Source organism: Watersipora subatra, chromosome 1, assembly GCF_963576615.1.
Source record: "Watersipora subatra chromosome 1, tzWatSuba1.1, whole genome shotgun sequence".
NCBI classification, from domain to species: Eukaryota; Metazoa; Bryozoa; class Gymnolaemata; order Cheilostomatida; family Watersiporidae; genus Watersipora; species Watersipora subatra.
In genome coordinates this window covers 60,399,743-60,422,732 of record NC_088708.1, presented here as the reverse complement: position 1 = coordinate 60,422,732, position 22,990 = coordinate 60,399,743, and the positions used below count along the sequence as shown (strand labels likewise).

General features: G+C 31.3%; 1 protein-coding gene across 1 annotated transcript; it reads right to left on the bottom strand.

The window, feature by feature from the left end:
* Positions 1-930: 930 nt before the first annotated feature.
* Positions 931-21,508, bottom strand: LOC137389794 (acid-sensing ion channel 1-like). The gene is made up of 9 exons (XM_068075897.1): positions 21,396-21,508; positions 16,205-16,334; positions 13,390-13,535; positions 11,409-11,581; positions 10,457-10,593; positions 8,705-8,803; positions 4,929-5,100; positions 2,377-2,514; positions 931-938 (listed from the first exon to the last, which is right to left on the bottom strand). The coding sequence occupies exons 1-9, from the start codon at positions 21,506-21,508 to the stop codon at positions 931-933; spliced, it is 1,116 nt and encodes a 371-aa protein (XP_067931998.1).
* Positions 21,509-22,990: the final 1,482 nt, after the last annotated feature.

Sequence of the window (22,990 nt, the reverse complement as noted above, 5' to 3'; positions counted from 1 at the left end):
TTTTGGGATCAAACTGGCTGGTAGTGGTGGATGCTTATTCTAAATATTCATGCATTCACCCAACCACGTCAACATCCACTAAGACAGCCACAGAGCTACTGGAACAAGACCTTGCACATTTTGGCTATCCTCACACTATAGTGTCGGACAATGCCACCACGTTCAAGTCAGTAAAGTTCCAGAGATGGTGCAGAGACCATGGAATAGTCCACCTAACCGGAGCACCTTACCACCCCGCGACAAACAGAGTGGCAGAATGGCTGGTGCAGTCATTCAAACAAGCTCTGAAGAAATCGGAGTTACCACCCAAGCTCGCACTAACAGAATTCCTCAAGCATTACCGGCGTACACCACTGACAGGAAGATATTCACAGAGTGAGCTACTGAATGGACGGCAAATACGCTGCAAAATCTATGTTTTTCTGCCCTCACCGGCACATCAGGCCCAAGGACGACCAAGCAAGGAAACTGACAAGAACGAGGAAGCTGAACCTAAAACTACTGTCGCAAAGATCTACACCTACACAATTGACAGACTTTGCTATGCTATCTGTTGCGGGCCTCGATGGGATAAAGAACCTCGATGGGTTCCAGCCTTTGTCACCAAAGTGTTCAGAGCCCAAAGTGCGAATGCCAAGGTGATTCCTCGAAGATCAACATGGAGGCGACACATTGAGCAGCTGCTACCCCGCTATGGAGTAGAGGAAGATTTGGAGCCAGCAGACGGTGAAAAGCAACAACAATGGTACTGGGGCTGAGCCACATGTATCACCAAGCCATTCAGAGGTTACTAATAGCCGTTCACCATGGAAAAAACCCTAGGATACCAACAGGAGGAGAATATGAACCAGAAAACCCCCGACGATCTAAAAGACTAGCAGACCGCCAGACTACATAGATGTACCAATGGCTGGGAAGGAGGTGTTATGGCTATATAGCTATAAGGGATTGTGACAATTATGAGATAATAGTTTATGGCTATAGTAATCCTTTTGCTTATAATAATTCTGTTTACATCTGAAGCAAGATAGCCATATAGCGCTCTATTGTATTTTTACCATGTACACTACTAAGCTAATATTTATAAAGCTACTTTTGGTTCCATATAAATACCCACAAAATTTTCAGTTCAAGTTGTGTGTTTTTGTCACTGAATAAACTACATTGCAGTCTACACTATTGCAGGCTCCAATTCTTTACAAGAATACAACAGTTATTGATTTATAACTATATTCAACAACCTTGCATAAACAACGTTGCATTGCACTCATTGATATGTTTGCAGCCAAAGCTGGTCTTGTGTGCAATGTATAAAAAATTATGAGTGTCGATCCGTCGAATTTGCATATCCGGAGTTATGCTATCAAATAATATGCTATAGATCAGCACAGTTATGAAACATATAATAATATAATATAATAATATATAATATAATAATAATCTATTAAACATTACCAATATGTATTAAAAATTGAGTGACATAACCCGTTGTTTAAAAGTCGGGCATTTCTGAAACAAAAATGTTTGCATCGTTTTTTCGGTCGATTGCATTTTGATTGTTGCCTTCGTTTAAACCCATTTCATTTTTTTCGAGGTGCTCAATCCCTTCCACAGTGGTGTTGAACAGCTAACTGGTTGCTAACTGCAACTTTTCTTCTGCACGAATAAACTAGTCAATATTAGTGTCTAAACAATTTTTAGCTGAGCAAAACTTTTGCTTGTTGCTATTTGTTTACACTTTTTGCACGAATGAAGATAAACCAAGTGTAATCTTGCATAAGCGTGCAGAAGATTTAGCATGAAGCTTTAGCTTCAAAATATTAGTACAGATTCCATCGTAATTGCTGAACTGCTTTTTATATACATTGAAGTATAAAGACCCCATCTAACTAGAAACTGCTATTAGTGTGATACAGATTAATCAGTACTCTGGCTTTGCTTTCTAAGTTTTAATGAAAAGCCGCTAAGTGTTGGAGTTAAGAAATGAATTTCAAATATAAACAACAATAACAAAAGAAGTAATTGTTATTGATGCCATTATCAGTACTATTTTATGAAAATTTTTTACTGACAACTTATATGTTCGTTGAAGTAGCGACCAAACAGAGGCGACGTTGAAGTGACGCTCAATTAGAGGTGACGTTCAATTAAAAGGTGGCGCTACGTGTTTAACTCTTGTATAGTGACATTCAAATAGATGTGACATTCAATTACAGGTGACATTCAAATAGAGGTGACGTTCAAATAATTTTTTTACGATAACTAAGTCAAACAAAAAGTGCATGGGTGATGGATGCATCAATGAACAGAAATAAACAATAATTTTTTTTGTAAATACCCAAAAAGAATGTCTAGCTAATAATGACATAATCATACTTTTATCCAACTGCATTTCTTCGATGTAGTTGGCACTCGGAAATTTGTAAGTGGACACTTTAGGAACAAACTCATTGTCATGACACGTGTCAGGGCAACTACAAGCCTCCAGACCCTCCTCATCACTGGCAAAGTTCTCTGTAATCAAAAAATCAGTAATAATAAACATATATTTAGTAAAGCCAGTTGTATATAACCTCACAGAATCAACTGTTTAGATATAGCACCTGGTCAGATGTATTGAAAATAATTTTGTTTCATAAATAATTAATAATTGATTAATTTTCTATGTGCTCTTTCTGATTGATCATCTAGATCTAGTTTATTTTAAATATATTAAGGACTATTTCTAGCATGTTGTTAATTCTACTGAGGACAATATAATTTTAGTCCAAAATTATGCAAACAGTTTTCAAAAAACTTCTTTCTAATTTAACGGTGCAATTTAACCAGCAATATATGTTGATAAAAACAAATAAAATACAAACATAGTAATTCTATGCTTCAATTTTTGCAGTTCACAAAATAGGCTCCATGAATTTTTTTTAGGTTACCAAAATAGATTTGGTTTCAAAACTTAAACTGATGTTTGAGAACTAGGCTCGTGAACACCAATCTGATCAAAAACTCAAAAACATGCATGCTTTAAGGACAATTGCACTCAATGGATTTTGCCCTTCATGGATTTGATTTATATATAGGTATAAATATACCTATATATATATAGTATATATATATAGATAAGGCGTCTGACTAGTGAACCAAAGGATCCGAGATCAAATCTTCTACCATGCGGATTATTTATTCCAAGATTTCAATAGTTATAGCTGGAATGACACACCAACATTATGAAATATATTTCTATAATAAATATACTTCTATAATAAATATATTTCTATAATAAATATATTTCTATAATGCATATATTTATTATAGAAATATATTTCTATAATAAATATATTTTGACATTTTCAAATGTATAAGAAAATTTCTACAAGTTTTTGATCTATATGTTTACAATTACTCATTTTTATAAATATTTATAAGCAAAAATTAAGGAAAACAAATTATAAGCATATATATAATATATTGCTATATATAATATATATAATATATTATTTCATATATTTAATATAAAATATATATTATATATAATATATTATATATAATATATTTAGCATAAATTTTATATTATACGTAATATATTATATATATTATGTCATATATATTTAATATATTATATAATATAAACTTAATATATAATATATGCAATGTATAATACCTAATAGATTTTATAAAATATATATGTATTATACATACATGTACATACCTATATGAAAGTTAGCTCAAAATCTGAAATTTTAGTACTTACTGAGTGCAGGGTTGGAACAGTAGAGCATGTCTTTGATCAAACATATCTCTGAATTATTGTAAGCTAAAACAAAAAGTAGCCATGATTTGGTGAAGTATGACATATACTTTTATCAAGTACTACTAAAGTAGAATGAATTTGATGCGCAGAGATTATACTGATGTTGTTGCTTGGTTTCAATATTCCCCACTACTTGTGTTTGTGTGCAACTGATATGCGCTAGGGAGATGATAACATATGCCAACAAATACAGTCACAGTCAATTTCTCATGATACGTAGATTAAAAGTTGGAATGGCAAATGTTGTTATATGTTAAATACAAATAGATTTTTTGTGTAAATACTTTTTTATTACCCGGGCAACACAGGGTAGTACAGCTAGCACTAAAGTCATTGTAGGTACCTATATTTACTAAGGTCAACATAGTATTTTGTACCATTTTTAATGATGGTTTTTACCAGGAGATGATTGCATTAGATATTAACTATGGGTTTTCATACCACTCTATGTACATCTATAGTCTTCGATATTCTCACATGCCAACACTGAAACGAGCTGAAAGCATATAACTGTATACCAAATAATTTTTATTGTAATCACAACTAAATAGACTCTATTTAGCCATTACTTGCTAATGATTTTACTTTTAATCACCTTTACATTTTTTTTTCTTTTAATTTATTTTGTTGAAACATTTCTTTCAAATTATAAAATTCTACACTTACAGTTGTTTGAAAATCTTTACAGCTGTTTTATTTATTTTTAATTTAGTTGTCCTGCACAAAACCATTTCCTCATGGTATAAAATTTGAAAGTTGCAGTTGTTTGACAAAGTTTAAAAACCTTCATAGTTGATTTTATTTTTTTTCTTAATTTATTTCAACTGTAAAAAACATTTCTCTCATGATATGTAGTTTAAAAGTTAGAAAAGCAAATGTTTTTATATGTTAAATACAAATCAATTTCCTGTCCAACGACATTTTTATTACCCGGGCAACGCCAGGTAGTACAGCTAGTTCACCTGTATAATCTTTATTAGGAGTAAGAACAAACGCTTATAAAACACTCCAAAACTTTTTCTATGGCATTAAACTGAAATAAATTATTTTCAAAAGTATCGTTTAAATTCAAAGGTGAGGTACTGTCAGTTATAGACAGATAAAAGTTCTAACTTCTCACCAGGCTGAAGGAAGTCTCTACAGCCACATCGGTCGATAACGTACTTAGCTTTGCACTCCACCATGCATCCAGAGTAGGAATATTGAGTATAGTACTTGAGGGAGTTTGGTATGGTGCTGGTGTCTAAACAGTTGGCTCTTCCATGGTCGGCTGGTGGCGGATATCTCTGTGTCTATAAAATACATATAAATACTGACTGTTTGGCCATGTTAATAGCAGACAGGTAATAATTGAAATCAAGACATTTGACAAACTTTAAAGATAAACTTACTGAAAATCTGAGTAGATTTTGTCTGAAATTATCGGTGTTATTCTATTATTTGCGATCGTTTTTATTTTTAATTTTTGAGGTGAATTGACCGCTAGAATGTTTCAAGATTAAAATTGACAAAATTTGATCACAGTTATAATCCTCAGAAAAAAATACATGCCAAAATGATGTCACTAGTTGCACAGCTGCTTGTCTTTCTCAATATCGGTGTTGACTATCTTGTTTGAGTCGCAGCCTTGCGCATTTCTATTCGGTTGGTTTCGTTTTTATATAGTACCTTGACAATCCAACACCAAAAGGTGTGAAGCTTATCAGAAAAACCCAAAGAATAATTATGTGCGCAATAAAGTTGTAAAAAGTGAATGTGAGCTGATAGGAGAGTGCTGGGCAGGTAAGTTATATGTAACCGGCTCAAATCCCGAACAACGAAGTTTTTTTTCAAACTTCTAGCCATGTCTTCAGACACATAGATGGACACAGTTCTTATTGTAGTAACCATATATATATATATATATATATATATATATATATACTAGCTGTGCCACCCGGCGTTGTCCGTGTAATAGAAGAGTCTTTGGACAGAAAATTGATTTGTATTCAACATATAAAAACATTTGCCATTCTAACTTTCAAACTACATATCATGTGAGAAGTGCGTCGTGTAGTTGAACTAAATTAAGAAAGAAATAAAAACAACTGTAAAGGTTTTAAAACTTTGTCAAACAACTGCACCTTTCAAGCTAGTGGCCTGGCATATTGCCAATGGAAAACTCCGCTAAGCTAGTTAATAATGTTAGGCTTCCATTGACAGTAAGAATTCCATGAATTTCCATGAAATTCCATGAGTTTGAATCTTTATTGTTGTCAAGCTCAGTTGTTCTAATAATAGCTATAGCCGGATTTCCAACAGACATACAGACTTTGAGAAATATACAGTATATATAGATATATGCATGTATATATATATATATATATGTATATATATATATATATATATATATATATTCCCACGATCAAACGAGCGGAGCGAAGTGTGGGACTTTTTATGATAAATGCATGTGCACACAACTTACGAAAATTATTCATCAACAATGAGACGAACCCTTGGCTAGAAATTTTATCAAGAAATTTAAGCATCGGAATGTAAAGTCGTTAAAGTATAATAACGAGACAAAACACATTTAAACTTATTTGAATATGTTACCAAGTCTTTGTAAACCGTCGGTATTATCTTTAAACTTACCCATCTGATCGGATTATACACAAATAGACAGATTAATTTGAACGAAAATTGCCACAAAAAGCTTGAAAAGCTCGGTTTAATAAAAGTTTAGACCAAAAATTGAAACGCCAATAAAGCCGTGCGACCGATTGTAGAACTATTTAGCAGTGCGCATTTCACGAGAAAACCGTGTTTATTTCATCAGTCTATGGCATTTTTCATTTGTAATCGAAGTTATTCGAAGGTTTCTGTAATAAACGTAGACCGTTTGAGGCGTAGACCGATTTACAGGTACGAAATTGTGGTACACAGTTTATCAGCCTGTGTTTTTTGTCCAATCACCGAAGGTTTCATTATTTGAAACGTTAGCCGAAATTCTTTACAACTTATGTACAAGCTAGGGCCGAACTACAACGCCCCTTCATGACGAAAACAATTTTTATTTTGCTACAGTTTTATACGCGTGAATGCTCCTACTGCTTTCTGTTAAAGATTGCTTATCAAAACCATTCTACATTCAACGCAACAAACTTTCAAACTGTGTATAGTACACAGTAGCTTGCCATTTTACTTCTAATTTTGCATTTCAGAGTTATAATAAACATATTTCTTTATTGTTGTTGAATTACATACATTACAGTAAATTAGGCCTACAGCTTTATAACACTTTTGTAACAGCTTTTATTTTGCTGCAGTTTGCAGAAATCTTCGAGACGCGTGAACGCTCATAGGTTTTCTATTATTGCTGTATTACTATATCAACAATATTTGTTATTTTAATAATATCAGTGCATTCTACTTATAATATTGGCCAACATTGCATTTCTCCTATTGCAAGGGAGAGACATAAACGTGTAATATTTTCCTTTCATTGTTGTTGTTTGTCATGACCAAACACTTTTTAAATAAATTTTCTAAAAACCTATATAAATACCACAACTTCTCGATATTGCTACCTATGACGTTTTGAATTGTAAACAAAATTGTGTATTGGTTTTCTATTATTACTATATTAATAAAATTGATTATTCTAAGAATACCAGTGCATTTTACTTCTAATATTGGCCAATATTGCATTTCTCCTATTGCAGGGGGAAAATATAAACATCTTTTCCATTCATTATTGCTTATTGTTGTATATAATAACACCCACACCCAGTACATTACAGCTACCATTGCAGTTATCCTATTGCACTGCAGAGCCATTTGATTGCTAATATTGCATTTCTCAACCATCAGTACCCTTTATTTTTTGCCAATATCTCTGGCCATCTCTTTGGTCGTGGGCTGTATGACAGTGGAATTTCTAGTATATATTATATATATTATATATAGATTATATATATCATATATAATATATCTATTTTTATATTAATTATATATATTAAATAACCATTCTTTATTTCAGAAACAAAATATATACTTTCAAAGCAAAACTGTAACAATACCACTGAAAAATAACACTAATCATCTGGCTGTAAATCTACTACTAACTATTCTTTGTAAAACTTGCTGTTGTTTTTAAACCGGAGGAAATTAAATTAAAAATGTTTCACACATGCAATGGTTTTTGGATTAAATTTAGTTTCAACTTTGGTTCAAAATTTAATTTTAATTGTTAGTGCAAGCATTTTAGCGCTTCAAATTTTTTAGGTCTGCAAAAATAACTTCTTTAGAAATGTCACTGGTGCTTGAATTTAGTCTTTGAAAGTGTACAAAGACTCGCTAGTTTGCTGCAGAGTAGGCAAAGTTTATTAAGGCTTTAAATCAATTTCAAAGTATAAGCAACCTAGAAATCGCCTTGTCACAATGTCTATTGTGACAAGGCATGTATATGTCTATGTATATGTCACAATGCCTATTGTGAAATATGCTGTCATATATATGGTATTAAATCATACTGCACATATTTCAATAGTTCAAACGGTTCTATAATTTATTATGATAATCTGCATGCTATAGGTTTACAGGTATTTTTCCATTTATAGGCATATACATAAAACCCTTTTATAATGGCAGTCCAATTACTGAAGGGATTACGAAATATTTTGGTTTTCAAAGCTTTTTTACTTTTTTAGCAAAAAGTAAGAAAGTAATAAAAGAAAAAGTAAAGAGTTTATTTAAAAAGTTAAAATGTTATATTATTATCATCATTATATCTGTACTTTAAAATTAAAAATTTTGTATATATTAAACAAAATAAAAAAAACAAATTAACACATATTTCATACAGTTTTAGGCACCCTAGTTTAACCAGAAATTAGTAAATAAGGCACTACTTACCTCAGACTTGTGAAGCATTATAGAAGCCTGGGTTCCAGGAGATAAGCCGACACCTTGTTCATTTACTTGTGGTACTTCATAAGAGTTGTGGAAGGTAAGCTAAATTTTATGAAACATTAAAATTTAATTTATTGGCTATATATCACTTACGTATGTAAGTAAAACACATTTGTATTGACAGCCTAAACACTAGATAATGTATTTCTTTGCTTTAGACATAAAAACCTTTATTGCTAGTAAATATGAGGGATTGAAACATCAGAAGTGGGACAGACAAAATATCCAACACATTGCATTAAATTAAAAGAACTAACAATATATTAGCATGATAAGGATGTGGGAGTCGTGTCTCTTGTCAATAATTAATAATGAACTTACACAAACTTTGCTAAATTTTATCAAAAAGTATTGGTATTTTTATATCATTTGTAATTGTTTTTGATGTTTGAGGTGGTCTGACTGCCAGGATGTTTTTAGATTACAATCGATGAAACCTGATCGTGATTAAGACGCTAAAGAAAATGCAAGCAAAATGTCGCTAGTTGTTATCGTTGGGAAGGTTGAAGGTTGGCTATTGTGTTTAAGTAGAAGCAATATGCTTTTGTGTTGAGTAGGTCTATAACTGTTTCTGCAACTGAAGACATCATAATTGTTTTTGATTGATTTGAATGTTTTAATCATTACCAAGTTTTATCAGTGTTAATCTTAAAACATCTTGACATTCAGATGACCTTGAACAGAAATAATAATTGTTAATGGTAAAAAAATGCTGATACTTTCTGATAAAATCATCAAAATCGTTGAGTAAGGACATTTTAAAAAAAACTTTAATCACTGATATCTAATTATTTTAGCAATTTAGTAGCCAAAATTTTATATTATTTCATGATATTATTTGTGACAAGTTTATTTATTTAATATATTAAGTGTCATCAGAACATCTTTTGCAATTTTTTATTTTTGTTTCAAAACGATTGTTGATTATGTATACATGGGTTCGATTCAAATAAAGAAAAGTGAAAGAAATTCCTTCAAATAAATCTATTAATAATTAATAAACAGCTTTTTGATCAGAAAATAATTATTGCATAACTTAAAAATTAAAAATAATAGAATTCAATGCAAAATATTAACTCGTTGTTGCTCAGTGGTGAGTCCACTGATTTATGATCAGCTGTTTCAGGTCACACAAGAACCATCAGTGGCTGTATGTAAAAACTATACTACAATTGACCATGTAACCAATCTTGACAGTTATTTTGTTCTGTTGAGTTATGCTGATTGAGCGCAATACACCAGTAAAGATTCATGCTGACAAGATATAGTTTATTACAGTGGTCTTAGGAAGGTATCCAACCACAAATGTTTCTGTGAGGAAATATCCATGGTAAATCCAATACTAGCAGGAAGATTTTTTGTAGTTGCTAATGCTAACAAGAAAAGCCCAAGGTGAATGCAAGAACAGAGATCTAATCATTGTTTGTTTTATATTTAATGCAATTATTTTAGAATCACTGACAAACATTTCTTTTTAAAATATAATATTTATGATTTTCAATCTAATTCACTAAATTAAGACTTTCTGTATTATAAAATGTCGCAAATGATGTCTATAAATAAGGTTCTTTTGACCTGGAATACCTAGTACATGAGATGCTCAGGAAGTTTAGAAATCAATTACATTGCAAACATTATGCAATCCAGAAGTTTACCTGGCTTTAGTAAAGGTGCAAATATTTGTTATCTACTCACAGAAAAACCTTCGGAGAATGAGTTTGGCCCGGTTGAATATTCTTCTACACTTGCTTGTAACATGATAGCTATTCCTCCAATTTTTCCAGGAGCCGAGGCATTCAAAGTTCCATTGGAATTGAACTGATAGCAGAAGCCTTCAACAAACCAACGACATTTGTACAATTTTGGTGTTAAAAATTAAACCACTTTCATTAATAATATTGTAGAAGTGGTTTATCATGTGGGAAATTTTTTAAGCACTCTGCAAATAAAAATTTTGGTTCACTTTTAAATGAATTTCTATCATGAGAAATTTTTAATTTTGTTGACAATCTCTGTCGACAGAAATGCTGTAGTTGAAACCAAAGAAAACTTAAAGAGAACTAAAGAGGAATTTGCATGCAGGCAGATAATTGATAGCTCATTGATATCCATGATAATAAAAATATTGATCGTTCCAACTGATTTTCAACAATTTCTGATAAAACCAAATTGAGAATGACAGCTAAATGTGCCTAATAGCATGCACAAAGTTTTCAATATTAGTAACATTAGTAAAAAAGTAGCGTTTCTCAGTTACATAATTTTTAAATCGAAAACGGTGGTTCTTGCTCTGTGAAATAATTCCCTATGCACAAAGAAAGAAAATTGTGTTATTTAATTATTTCTACAATAAAAAATTTGAATTTGCTGGTACTATGAGGATGAAAAAAATGGTTCAAATCATACAGCTTGTTAACATGCATATTAAGTTAGGCATAATAAGGTGATAAAGGTAGTAAGACTATTTTTATTAGATCATTATTTTAAAATGTTCAATTAAAAGACAGAAAATATATGAATATTAAATATAAAGTAATGATACAAAATTAAGTTTACAATATATGATTTCTGACGAATACCAGGTTGAGAGACTTGTTTTCCTATAAATGCGTATTCAACTGTCAGGAAGTAAAAAATTGTATTATACCTGCGTCGGTAGCAACAACCTCAAAAACATCACTGCACGAGTAGTTTCGACCAAAGATGGTGCATGTGAGTAAAGATGTTGTGAGTGGATGAGCTGCGACCTTGAAGAACTGAGTAAATGTTGTAGCGTTTAATGCAAGAGCAGGTGCATAGAATGGGTCACTCATGTTGTATCTGAAATTATTAAATATGTAGTTTAAATGCATAAAACTTGCAGATTTAGTGTGCAACTTATTAACAACTATGGTATGTCAGATATGTAGATATATCAACAGAATGCTTTCAGATGTTTCAATTTGACTTTTGTAGATTTAAAAAAAGTAAAATATTTAAATACTAACCAATAAAGAAAAAGCATTTACAACTAACATAGGCATGTGCTTGGTAATTTTAACAATTGAAAAACATATACATATACATATGTATATACATGTACATATACATGTACATGTGTATGTACATATACATGTACATGTTCATGTACACGTACATATACACATACATATACATGTACATAAACACACACGTGTATGTGTATGTGTATGTGTATATGTACATGTATATGTCCATGTATACGTACTTGTATAATTGAATACATATATGTACACATGTATGTACACATATATGCACACTCACAGTAGATGTACATTTAGGTATTCACATACATGTACACGTACATGTACACAGATACTTACACATATGCATATAAGTATACACATATGTGCATGGATATGTATTTGTGTATGTAAACGTGTACATACATGTATACATACATGTATACAGACATGCATACGTATGCTTGAATGCTCATACATACGTATACATGTATATATATATCATGTATTACATATACGTATACTACAAACATATACATATATAGCATATTGATAGATGTACATTTCCAGAGATAAATTTATCTGCATATATAAATCCTAATGTTTTTCTGTCTGTCATTCATCTTTCCAGTTACAGCAATAAAGTTTTAGCAACAAAAAATCACCTTTGTAGTGGATTTGAACTCGCGACATTCAAATCTCAAGTCCTTAAAAAAGCGCACGTAACTACAAGGCTACGCCGTTGTTATCACGTCCCTCACCCTTACCATATACTGTATATCCTGTACATTGCATTTAGATTGCACATGCTAAATGCACACCTTTTATTATTAATTAATACCACCTTTTGCGATTGTTATTTTTTTGAAATTTTTTTAAAAGCTAACATTTTTACTATTACCTATTTTTATAGTTTGTATCATTCGATTGCGCTGTCTCACTTTCAAATGTGCTGTTGTATTATCTGAGTAGGAGTTGTCTCTACAGGTTCTTTTCATTTGGTCAGACAAAGTACCAAACAAAAAACTTCAATATGTCATTGTTTCGTCTGTACCGGTATCGCGAGTAACCAGTATCGTTAATAAAAACTCTGAACAAAATGAACTTCTCTGCAACAGTAAAAATTTTTAAACACTTTTGTGTACTCACTGTTTATTTGTTCTCTTAATTTATTGGAACTGCATAAAAACATGTTTCTCCTTCTGTTTCTCTTGATATCAAGTTAAAATGGTAAAATGGTAAATGTTGCAAATTTTAAATAAAAACTTTGAATACATCAAAACTTTGCATACAACCAGCTTTTGCTGCAAAAGTAACCTTTTTTATAGACACACTTTTGTGTACTCAATTTTTTTCAATTATTTGAGCTGCACAAAAACATTTTTTTCTCACTTTGAAGTTTAAAAGTTAGATTGGTAAATGTTGTGTATGTATAAAAAAATTTTTCTGTGTGACGACTTTTTTATTACTCGGGCAACGCTGGGCATTCATTTGGTTTTTATGTGTATGCTGATATATCTGGTTGCTCAGGGTTTTTATACAATCAAAATAAGATTTTTATTTGAGCTTACCAATGAATTATTCCAGCTGCTACAGCGGCTATTTCAGCAGCGGGATAAGCTCTGTTAGATGTTTTGACCAACTTACTTATCAGCCGGAGGTGGAACAGGTCTATCCTCATTATAAAGGTCTTGAACTACCTCAAATAATACATATGAACCGAGGTCAAGGCTGCTATGGTAAAGAACTGAGCGTCTCCAATTGTTGTTGTTGCATATGGTGATTGTTGGAAACTGTAAACAAAAAAACAACTACTAGAATTCCTGTAATTCCTTAAAGCTTTTAAAAGGATCTAATGCTATAAAAGCTACAATGATTACTGAATTATAGACACTAGTACCTTGGCAGTCTTCTAGTATGCTATGGGAGGTCATCAGGTGTAATAACAATATGTACAACTATTCCATAGTAGTAGTAACAGTAGTGGTAAATCGAGGCAGTTGTCAATGTGGTGGTTTACCATGCCGAAAGGTGTATTTTTGAATCCTGTATTAAGCAGTCATTTTAATTAATTTCCAACTCTGGCGTTAAAAAGACAGTCACTGCTATTATTATACATACATGTGGTGAACATTTTAGAACATTTTCGTAAATATTAGGCAAACAGTTTATATATTTTGAGACAAAAACTTGCATTTTTATGTTATAAAGTTTTTAATGAAAATTATATTGAGCTCTGAAAAACTAACGATGGATATGTGAGGCAATGTTCATTATTACTTTTTAAATTTGAGTGCAAAAACGATCAATAAAAGCCAATTATTTTATAGCTCAATTTTAGATGTGCAAGCAAGAAGTTTTAACATTGAAGTCAAAAGTGTGAAAAAGGCATCTCAAAGTTTTAAAACAGTGTTGGTAAAAAACAATAAAATTGACATTTCTTTGAAATATTGTTATTATAGTAAGCTTTTTAAAAAGCTTTTCTTTGTACACTAATAGACTTTTGAACTTGTTATATGCGATCATCTTAAAAAAAACTTCCCATGATGCTTTGCTGATTAAAAAAGGTTCTTTCTTACTGAGTAAATAATTGTATTGTGTGACTTAGATATGAAGGCCATTTTTTACAATTGGTTATAATAGTTTTATGCTGCGCTTTGTCTTTTTTGTAAGTATTGTAGCCGTTCAAAAGCCTGCTAACGTGTTTTAGGATAATTTGCTGATGTAAACTGTTTAAATATGTCTGATATTAAAATATATAAAGGTTTTTACTTTTTTTCTAATTTACACAGTTTATAAAATTAATATAAAACGGTTTGGTTCGCCTTGCTGCAATTTATTGTTTGGGCATTCATAAAGTACACAGTTTTTTAAAACTGTGTACTTTATGGCTGCCCAGACAATGAATAATGCAAAATTGTGGCCTTAAATGACAAAAGAAAAACATTGTTAATCGCACTAGCGCAGTTCCTTTTAGTCACACTGTGCTCAGAGCCAGCCAGCCTGTGGCCAAAACAGCTTGGCTAGGCGAATCGGCCAGAGGATGTGCTCAACTAAAAGCTGAGTGGGACACTCAGCTAAAAGGAGTGAGGCCTACTAAACTAGACGAATATAAATAAAGAAACCAGCACAAAGAACGCAGAAGAACTTTTGTGCCTTATCTGCGAATATTTGATTGTGATTATTATATCCGCACGTATATGCTTAATGACCTTAATCGTGAGTTATTCTGAGATTGGTGTAAAGCAGCAAAGAACCAGCGGACCTCCTTCACAATCTTTGCTATAATAAGACCAGTGTCTGTTCATCTGTTCAAAACCATACAAAGAGCGTTAAAAAATCTCCTCACACGGGAAGTGAACCCAGGTACTTCAATACAAAGACTGACATCCTAACCACTACACTACTCGCTTGCCTCGACACTTCCAGATCTAGTTATGCACAGGCTGATTACTCATTACGATTTTTCATGATGCTCGAGACTGCTAGCATACTAGCGTTTACTATAATAAGAGTCGTGTCTGTCTGTCTGTTCATCTGTTCAGAGCCACTAAGAGCATTAAGAAAAAAGATTGCAACAAACAGGGATTGAAGCTAGACATTTGGTTTTCCAGCCAACCTTGCTGCCTTAGTGCGAGTCAATCACCTTTCCGCATCTAACAATAATTGTGGGATTAGTTATTGCGCATGAAAATCTTTCATGGTGCGCGGAACCACCAGTCTTCTAGTAAATATAATTATATATAACATATATTAAAATACATGTATATAGTAATGGTGCAGAAATCGACTTTCTATTTGCTGATGTCATAAAGCAGTAGCCAAACATGAAAAAATGAGACAACAAATTACATGACCGCTGTAGGACTCTCTAAAAAGCAGAATATTTTTTAAAGTTAATGTTTATTTCATTTAATTGAACTGTACTTTTTGTAACAAGTAATTATAGATCAAGTTAGATATTGTTGAGCAGCAACTGTGAAAGGGTTATGCAGTTTTTCATATTGGCCCACAAATCATTCAGAGACTTTTTCTTTTGGTCGCTTGTCAGTTTTGCAACTTCTTATTTTTGCTTGAAATAAGAGAGATTTTCTAAGAAATTTTTTTCAAATGATTTGGTGCAGTCTGTTGCTAAAACCAATGCGATGTCTTTACGATAACTGTTAGTCACTGTATGCAGTATTCATATAAACATTAAATAGCTCGTTTTGTTATCATTAACTTGCACTGACAAAATGATTCCGAGGCAAAGCAAAAAATAAACAGAAGCGGTTTTGGGAGTTAAACAGCGGTATATAGTATAATCATCTTCAAATCTTATAGTTTTATTTGTATCTGTGTTTGTTAAAATGAGGTTAATAATGAGCAAACAACAAGTGTTAAGTGGAGTTATCTACTTTTTTGCACAAGCAAGAGTTATCTACGTGGAGTTATCTACTTTTCACAAACTACTTCAACTTACAGTTAGCTGGTTAGCCTTTTCAACCCTGATATTAGTAATGAGTTTCTTTTTGGCAAAGTCTGTTAAGAAGGTAGATGAGGCACCCAGGAAGTAAGACAGGCTTAGTAGTATGAGACACACCCATGCCACTCTAAAATATATAAAATAACCTAAACATTAGATGGTTGATATTGAAATGCAAGTTTAACTTCCTACTAGAGGTGACTTTGAATGATATGTTAGTGAGTTGAGTCTTCCACATCAACTGTTTTACATATTATACTGACTAGAAATTCCACTGTCATACAGCCCACGACCAAAGAGATGGCCAGAGATATTGGCAAAAAAATAAAGGGTACTAATGGTTGAGAAATGCAATATTAGCAATCAAATGGCTTTGCAGTGCAATAGGATAACTGCAATGGTAGCTGTAATGTACTGGGTGTGGGTGTTATTATATACAACAATAAGCAATAATGAATGGAAAAGATGTTTATATTTTCCCCCTGCAACAGGAGAAATGCAATATTGGCCAATATTAGAAGTAAAATGCACTGATATTCTTAGAATAATCAATTTTATTAATATAGTAATAATAGAAAACCAATACACAATTTTGTTTACATTTCAAAACGTCATAGGTAGTAAAATCGAGAAGTTGTGGTATTTATATAGGTTTTTAGAAAATTTATTTAAAAAGTGTTTGGTCATGACAAACAACAACAATGAAAGGAAAATATTACGTTTATATCTCTCCCTTGCAATAGGAGAAATGCAATGTTGGCCAATATTATAAGTAAAATGCACTGATATTATTAAAATAACAAATATTGTTAATATAGTAATACAGCAATAATAGAAAACCTATGAGCGTTAATGCGTCTCGAAGATTTCTGCAAACTGCAGCAAAATAAAAGCTGTTATAAAAGTTATAAAGCTGTAGGCCTAACTTACTGTAATGTATGTAATTCAACAACGATAAATAAATATGTTTATTATAACTCTGAAATGCAAAATTAGAAGTAAAATGGCAAGCTACTGTGTACTATACACAGTTTGAAAGTTTGTTGCGTTGAATGTAAATTGGTTTTGATAAGCGATCTTTAACAGAAAGCGGGTAGGAGCATTCACTTGTATAAAAATGTAGCAAAATAAAAAATGTTCTCGTCATGAAGGGGCGTTGTAGTTTGGCCCTAGCTTGTACGTAAGTTGTAAAGAATTTCGGCTAACGTTTTAAATAATGAAACCTTCGGTGATTGGACAAAATACATAGGCTGATAAACGGTGTACCACAATTTCGTACCTGTAAATCGGTCTACGCCTCAAACGGTCTACGTTTATTACAAAAACCTTCGAATAAATTCGATTACAAGTAAACAGCACCATAGACTGGTAAAATGAACACGTTTTTCTCGTGAAATACGCACTACTAAATAGTTCTACAATCGGTCGCACGGCTTTATTGGCGTTTCAATTTTCGGTCTTAACTTTTATTAAACCGAGCTTTTCAAGCTTTTTGTGGCATTTTTCGTTCAAATAAATCTGTCTATTTGTGTATAATCCGATCAGATGGGTAAGTTTAAAGATAATACCGACAATTCACAGAGACTTGGTAACATATTTAAATAGGTTTAAATGTGTTTTGTATCGTTATTATACTTTAACGACTTTACATTCCGATGCTTAAATTTCTTGATAAAATTTCTAGCCAAGGGTTCGTCTCATTGTTGATGAATAATTTTCGTAAGTTGTGTGCACATGCATTTATCATAAAAACTCGCACACATCGCTCCGCTCGTTTGCTCGTGGGATAACAACTGTTTCACATATTATACTGATAACAACCGTTTCACATATTATACTGATAACAACTGTTTCACATATTATACTGATAACAACCGTTTTACATATTATACTGATAACAACCGTTTTACATATTATACTGATAACAACTGTTTTACATATTATACTGATAACAACCGTTTCACATATTATACTGATAACAACCGTTTTACATATTATACTGATAACAACTGTTTTACATATTATACTGATAACAACTGTTTCACATATTATACTGATAACAACCGTTTCACATATTATACTGATAACAACCGTTTTACATATTATACTGATAACAACTGTTTTACATATTATACTGATAACAACTGTTTCACATATTATACTGATAACAACCGTTTTACATATTATACTGATAACAACCGTTTTACATATTATACTGATAACAACCATTTTACATATTATACTGATAACAACTGTTTCACATATTATACTGATAACAACCGTTTTACATATTATACTGATAACAACTGTTTTACATATTATACTGATAACAACTGTTTCACATATTATACTGATAACAACCGTTTTACATATTATACTGATAACAACCGTTTTACATATTATACTGATAACAACCGTTTTACATATTATACTGATAACAACCATTTCACATATTATACTGATAACAACCATTTTACATATTATACTGATAACAACCGTTTTACATATTATACTGATAACAACTGTTTCACATATTATACTGATAACAACCGTTTTACATATTATACTGATAACAACCGTTTTACATATTATACTGATAACAACCATTTTACATATTATACTGATAACAACCATTTCACATATTATACTGATAACAACCATTTTACATATTATACTGATAACAACTGTTTTACATATTATACTGATAACAACCGTTTCACATATTATACTGATAACAACCGTTTTACATATTATACTGATAACAACTGTTATACATATTATACTGATAACAACTGTTTCACATATTATACTGATAACAACCGTTTCACATATTATACTGATAACAACCGTTTTACATATTATACTGATAACAACTGTTTTACATATTATACTGATAACAACTGTTTCACATATTATACTGATAACAACCGTTTTACATATTATACTGATAACAACCGTTTTACATATTATACTGATAACAACCATTTTACATATTATACTGATAACAACTGTTTCACATATTATACTGATAACAACCGTTTTACATATTATACTGATAACAACTGTTTTACATATTATACTGATAACAACTGTTTCACATATTATACTGATAACAACCGTTTTACATATTATACTGATAACAACCGTTTTACATATTATACTGATAACAACCATTTTACATATTATACTGATAACAACCATTTCACATATTATACTGATAACAACCATTTTACATATTATACTGATAACAACCGTTTTACATATTATACTGATAACAACCATTTTACATATTATACTGATAACAACCGTTTCACATATTATACTGATAACAACCGTTTTACATATTATACTGATAACAACCATTTCACATATTATACTGATAACAACCGTTTTACATATTATACTGATAACAACCGTTTTACATATTATACTGATAACAACCATTTTACATATTATACTGATAACAACCATTTCACATATTATACTGATAACAACCATTTTACATATTATACTGATAACAACCGTTTTACATATTATACTGATAACAACCGTTTTACATATTATACTGATAACAACCGTTTCACATATTATACTGATAACAACCGTTTTACATATTATACTGATAACAACCATTTTACATATTATACTGATAACAACCGTTTCACATATTATATTGATAACAACCATTTTACATATTATACTGATAACAACCGTTTCACATATTATACTGATAACAACCGTTTTACATATTATACTGATAACAACCATTTCACATATTATACTGATAACAACCGTTTTACATATTATACTGATAACAACCATTTCACATATTATACTGATAACAACCATTTCATATGTTATACTGATGCAACAGAAATTTAAGTTATTCAACTTGTGAGTTCAAGGTTGGACAGATTTTAACCTCTATTAAAACTTGTTTATAGATTTGAAATCGAGTGCAAAATAACAATTAAAGCTAAAAACCAAAACGAACAATTTCAAATTGAGGCCCCTGTTAACTTTGAATATTGCAATTGATTTAAAAAATTGTCTTGCTGTTTTTAATTTTTCAATCATAACTTGAGTGTTTGCATTGAATTTTCTTAGACTGTCTGTATAGGCAGACTTAACTAATGTAACTTATATTATTCTGCACAGATTCATGATTACCAGCCCCGACAGCAATCAATTCATGATTACCAACCCCGACAGCAATCAATTCAAAAATGTCCCAAGACTAGCTTAATTTTAAATCAGTGTAATGCATTTATTGTTTTTTAGTATTTAGTGTAATATTTATTATTCTTGAGCAGTAGAAATGCTTGAAAATTTTGAAAGATTTTAGGTATGGTTAGTCAGCCAACTACCGACTTGGCTGAGTTAAAAAAATTCATTGGAGTTACAGTATTTTGCTTAAAATCTCCATATAATGTAATTGATTACATAAATAAAACTTTCTACAGATATATTAATAGGTGCTCGGTTAATTTGCATAGCTTTTGAAACAAACATTTTCACACAATTTAAGTTTATTGCAAAATGTGTAATAATTAATACAATCAGGTTAAATTGTTATTGCATAGAATTGAATGCAAGCAAAGTTCAATACTTTTTGAAAAAAATTTTGGATTTTATCAAAATTAGTTAAAATATAACAATGTAGGACATCTGAAATTTTTGTTTTTCAACTGTACTTGAAATGCGCACACATCAAAAATTTTTAATTTCTTTGCTATGAATTTTTGCCTAGTGTGCAATGAAGAAGTGCGGTTGGCAGCATTTGAATCAGTTATTACCTAGAGTGCAAGTAGAGAGAAAGAGAAATCTAACATTTTTTGCTATAGATGAACACATATAGATTTACTTTTTGAATAAAGTTTATATCATTTTAGTAGCACATCTTGCTTCAATAGCCCAAGTCACTAATTGCAAAATAATTTCCAAACTCATTTGGTGGTTAACCACATACTTCATTTGGCTGCATTAAATAATAAATCTGGAATGCCCATTTTTTCAAGTGAATTAAAGTTTTTATCAGTTTGTTATTCTCTAAAAATAGTAAAAGATATTCTGAAGTGCAAAATAACAGAAGATTTGAGCAAGAACACTTTATATGGACCAGAGCTGACAATCTACATGTAGTTGGAAAAAAACTTTCAAACTGATATACACAGGTTTATGTTCATACCTTCTGAAGACCGCAAATTTTCTGGTGTTGGCATGCTTCAATCCATGCATGGAAACACCTTGAGTAAAATCATACCAGGGCTCTCCACTTTCGGCATCTTCTTTTGAAGACATTATTGTGAGGTGCTGTTTAGGAGCTTGTTTCAGTAGAGAGCATGATCTGCAGAATCAATCATTTTTACTAAAAATAACTTAGATGTTAAACACTTTAGCCTATATAATAATCTTCGAAGGTACCTCGTGATCTCAGCACTATCTGAAATGCTGTAAATGGTAGAACTCCACGATAAGGCAATTTACTTGATTGAAGGTGATTTTGAAGATACATGACTTGAACACTTCACCGCTTAAAGAGATATCGTTAATCATGTAAATGATATAATCGTGCAATGGTGATTTGTCTCACATGTGACCAATTTTGGTGTGAGTGATACTGGAACTAAAGGGCACACAGGCCCACTGGTCTTATAATAAGCTTATTCCATGCTTTCCTTTTACACGGGCATTAATGAAATAAATGTTTCTAACTATCATAAATGCAAAAAAGTTTATTTCTAAGTTAAAATGTATAAAAACACCTTAACGATAAATTACAAGTCTTTTGTCCCATAATGATAATATTATGATATTTTGCGAATCGTTTGTAAATTGACGGTTCACTATCTATAGCGGTATTGCAAATGTGTAATATCTAATCGTCTGGTGAATTTAGAAATCGCAAGCTTCCGTGTATAATTAAAAAAATTTTCAACACAACAAGGACCTGTGTGAGCAAGACAAACATAAAATTTATGTAAAGTAGTAAAACAAAATTTATTATTATATTGAATATTATCATTACACACAATGTAGTAGAAGCTTTAGTAAGAATTACCTTTTAGCAAGGTTGAGGTAAATAAAACTGATGGATTAAACCGTAACTACAAAAAAGCATAAATGCTAAAAGCGATCAAGGTGTTACATAATACCACAGAGACTGCTGATTGTTAAACCTACCAACAAGCAATAGCATACAAGACATTATATACTAGTAGCATTTACCAGCATGAAGGGTGTTATTAAAGGTGAGCATGCACAACATTGCAGCAGATTTTATCAGAAAGTATCAGTATTTTTCTATCATATGTAATTTCTTTTGATGTTTGATGTGATCAGATAGCCAGGATGTTTAAAAACTAAAATCAATAAAATTTGATTGCGAGTAAAACTTTCCAAAGGAAAGTATGTGTGAAATGACATCAGTAGTTGCTATCATTGCTGTAGTTGATATCAGCTATTATGTTCAAATTGCAGCATTACGCGTCTCTATTCTGTCTGTCTCTTTGCATCTACAGAAATCATAATCATACTATCGCTTGATCTCAGTGTTGAGCTCACTTGTCATCAAGTTGGTCAATTTTAATCTTAAAACATCGTGGCAGTCAAATTACTTCAAACGACAAAAGCATTTGCAAATAATAGAAAAATACCGATACTTTCAAGTTGATTTTTAAAGCATTGGAATGCAGTTATTCTAACAAATTGTATTAAATGACTTCAAAGAAAAAACAACTTTGAATTATTTATTTTGATTAAATTAATCATCTTATGAAGGTT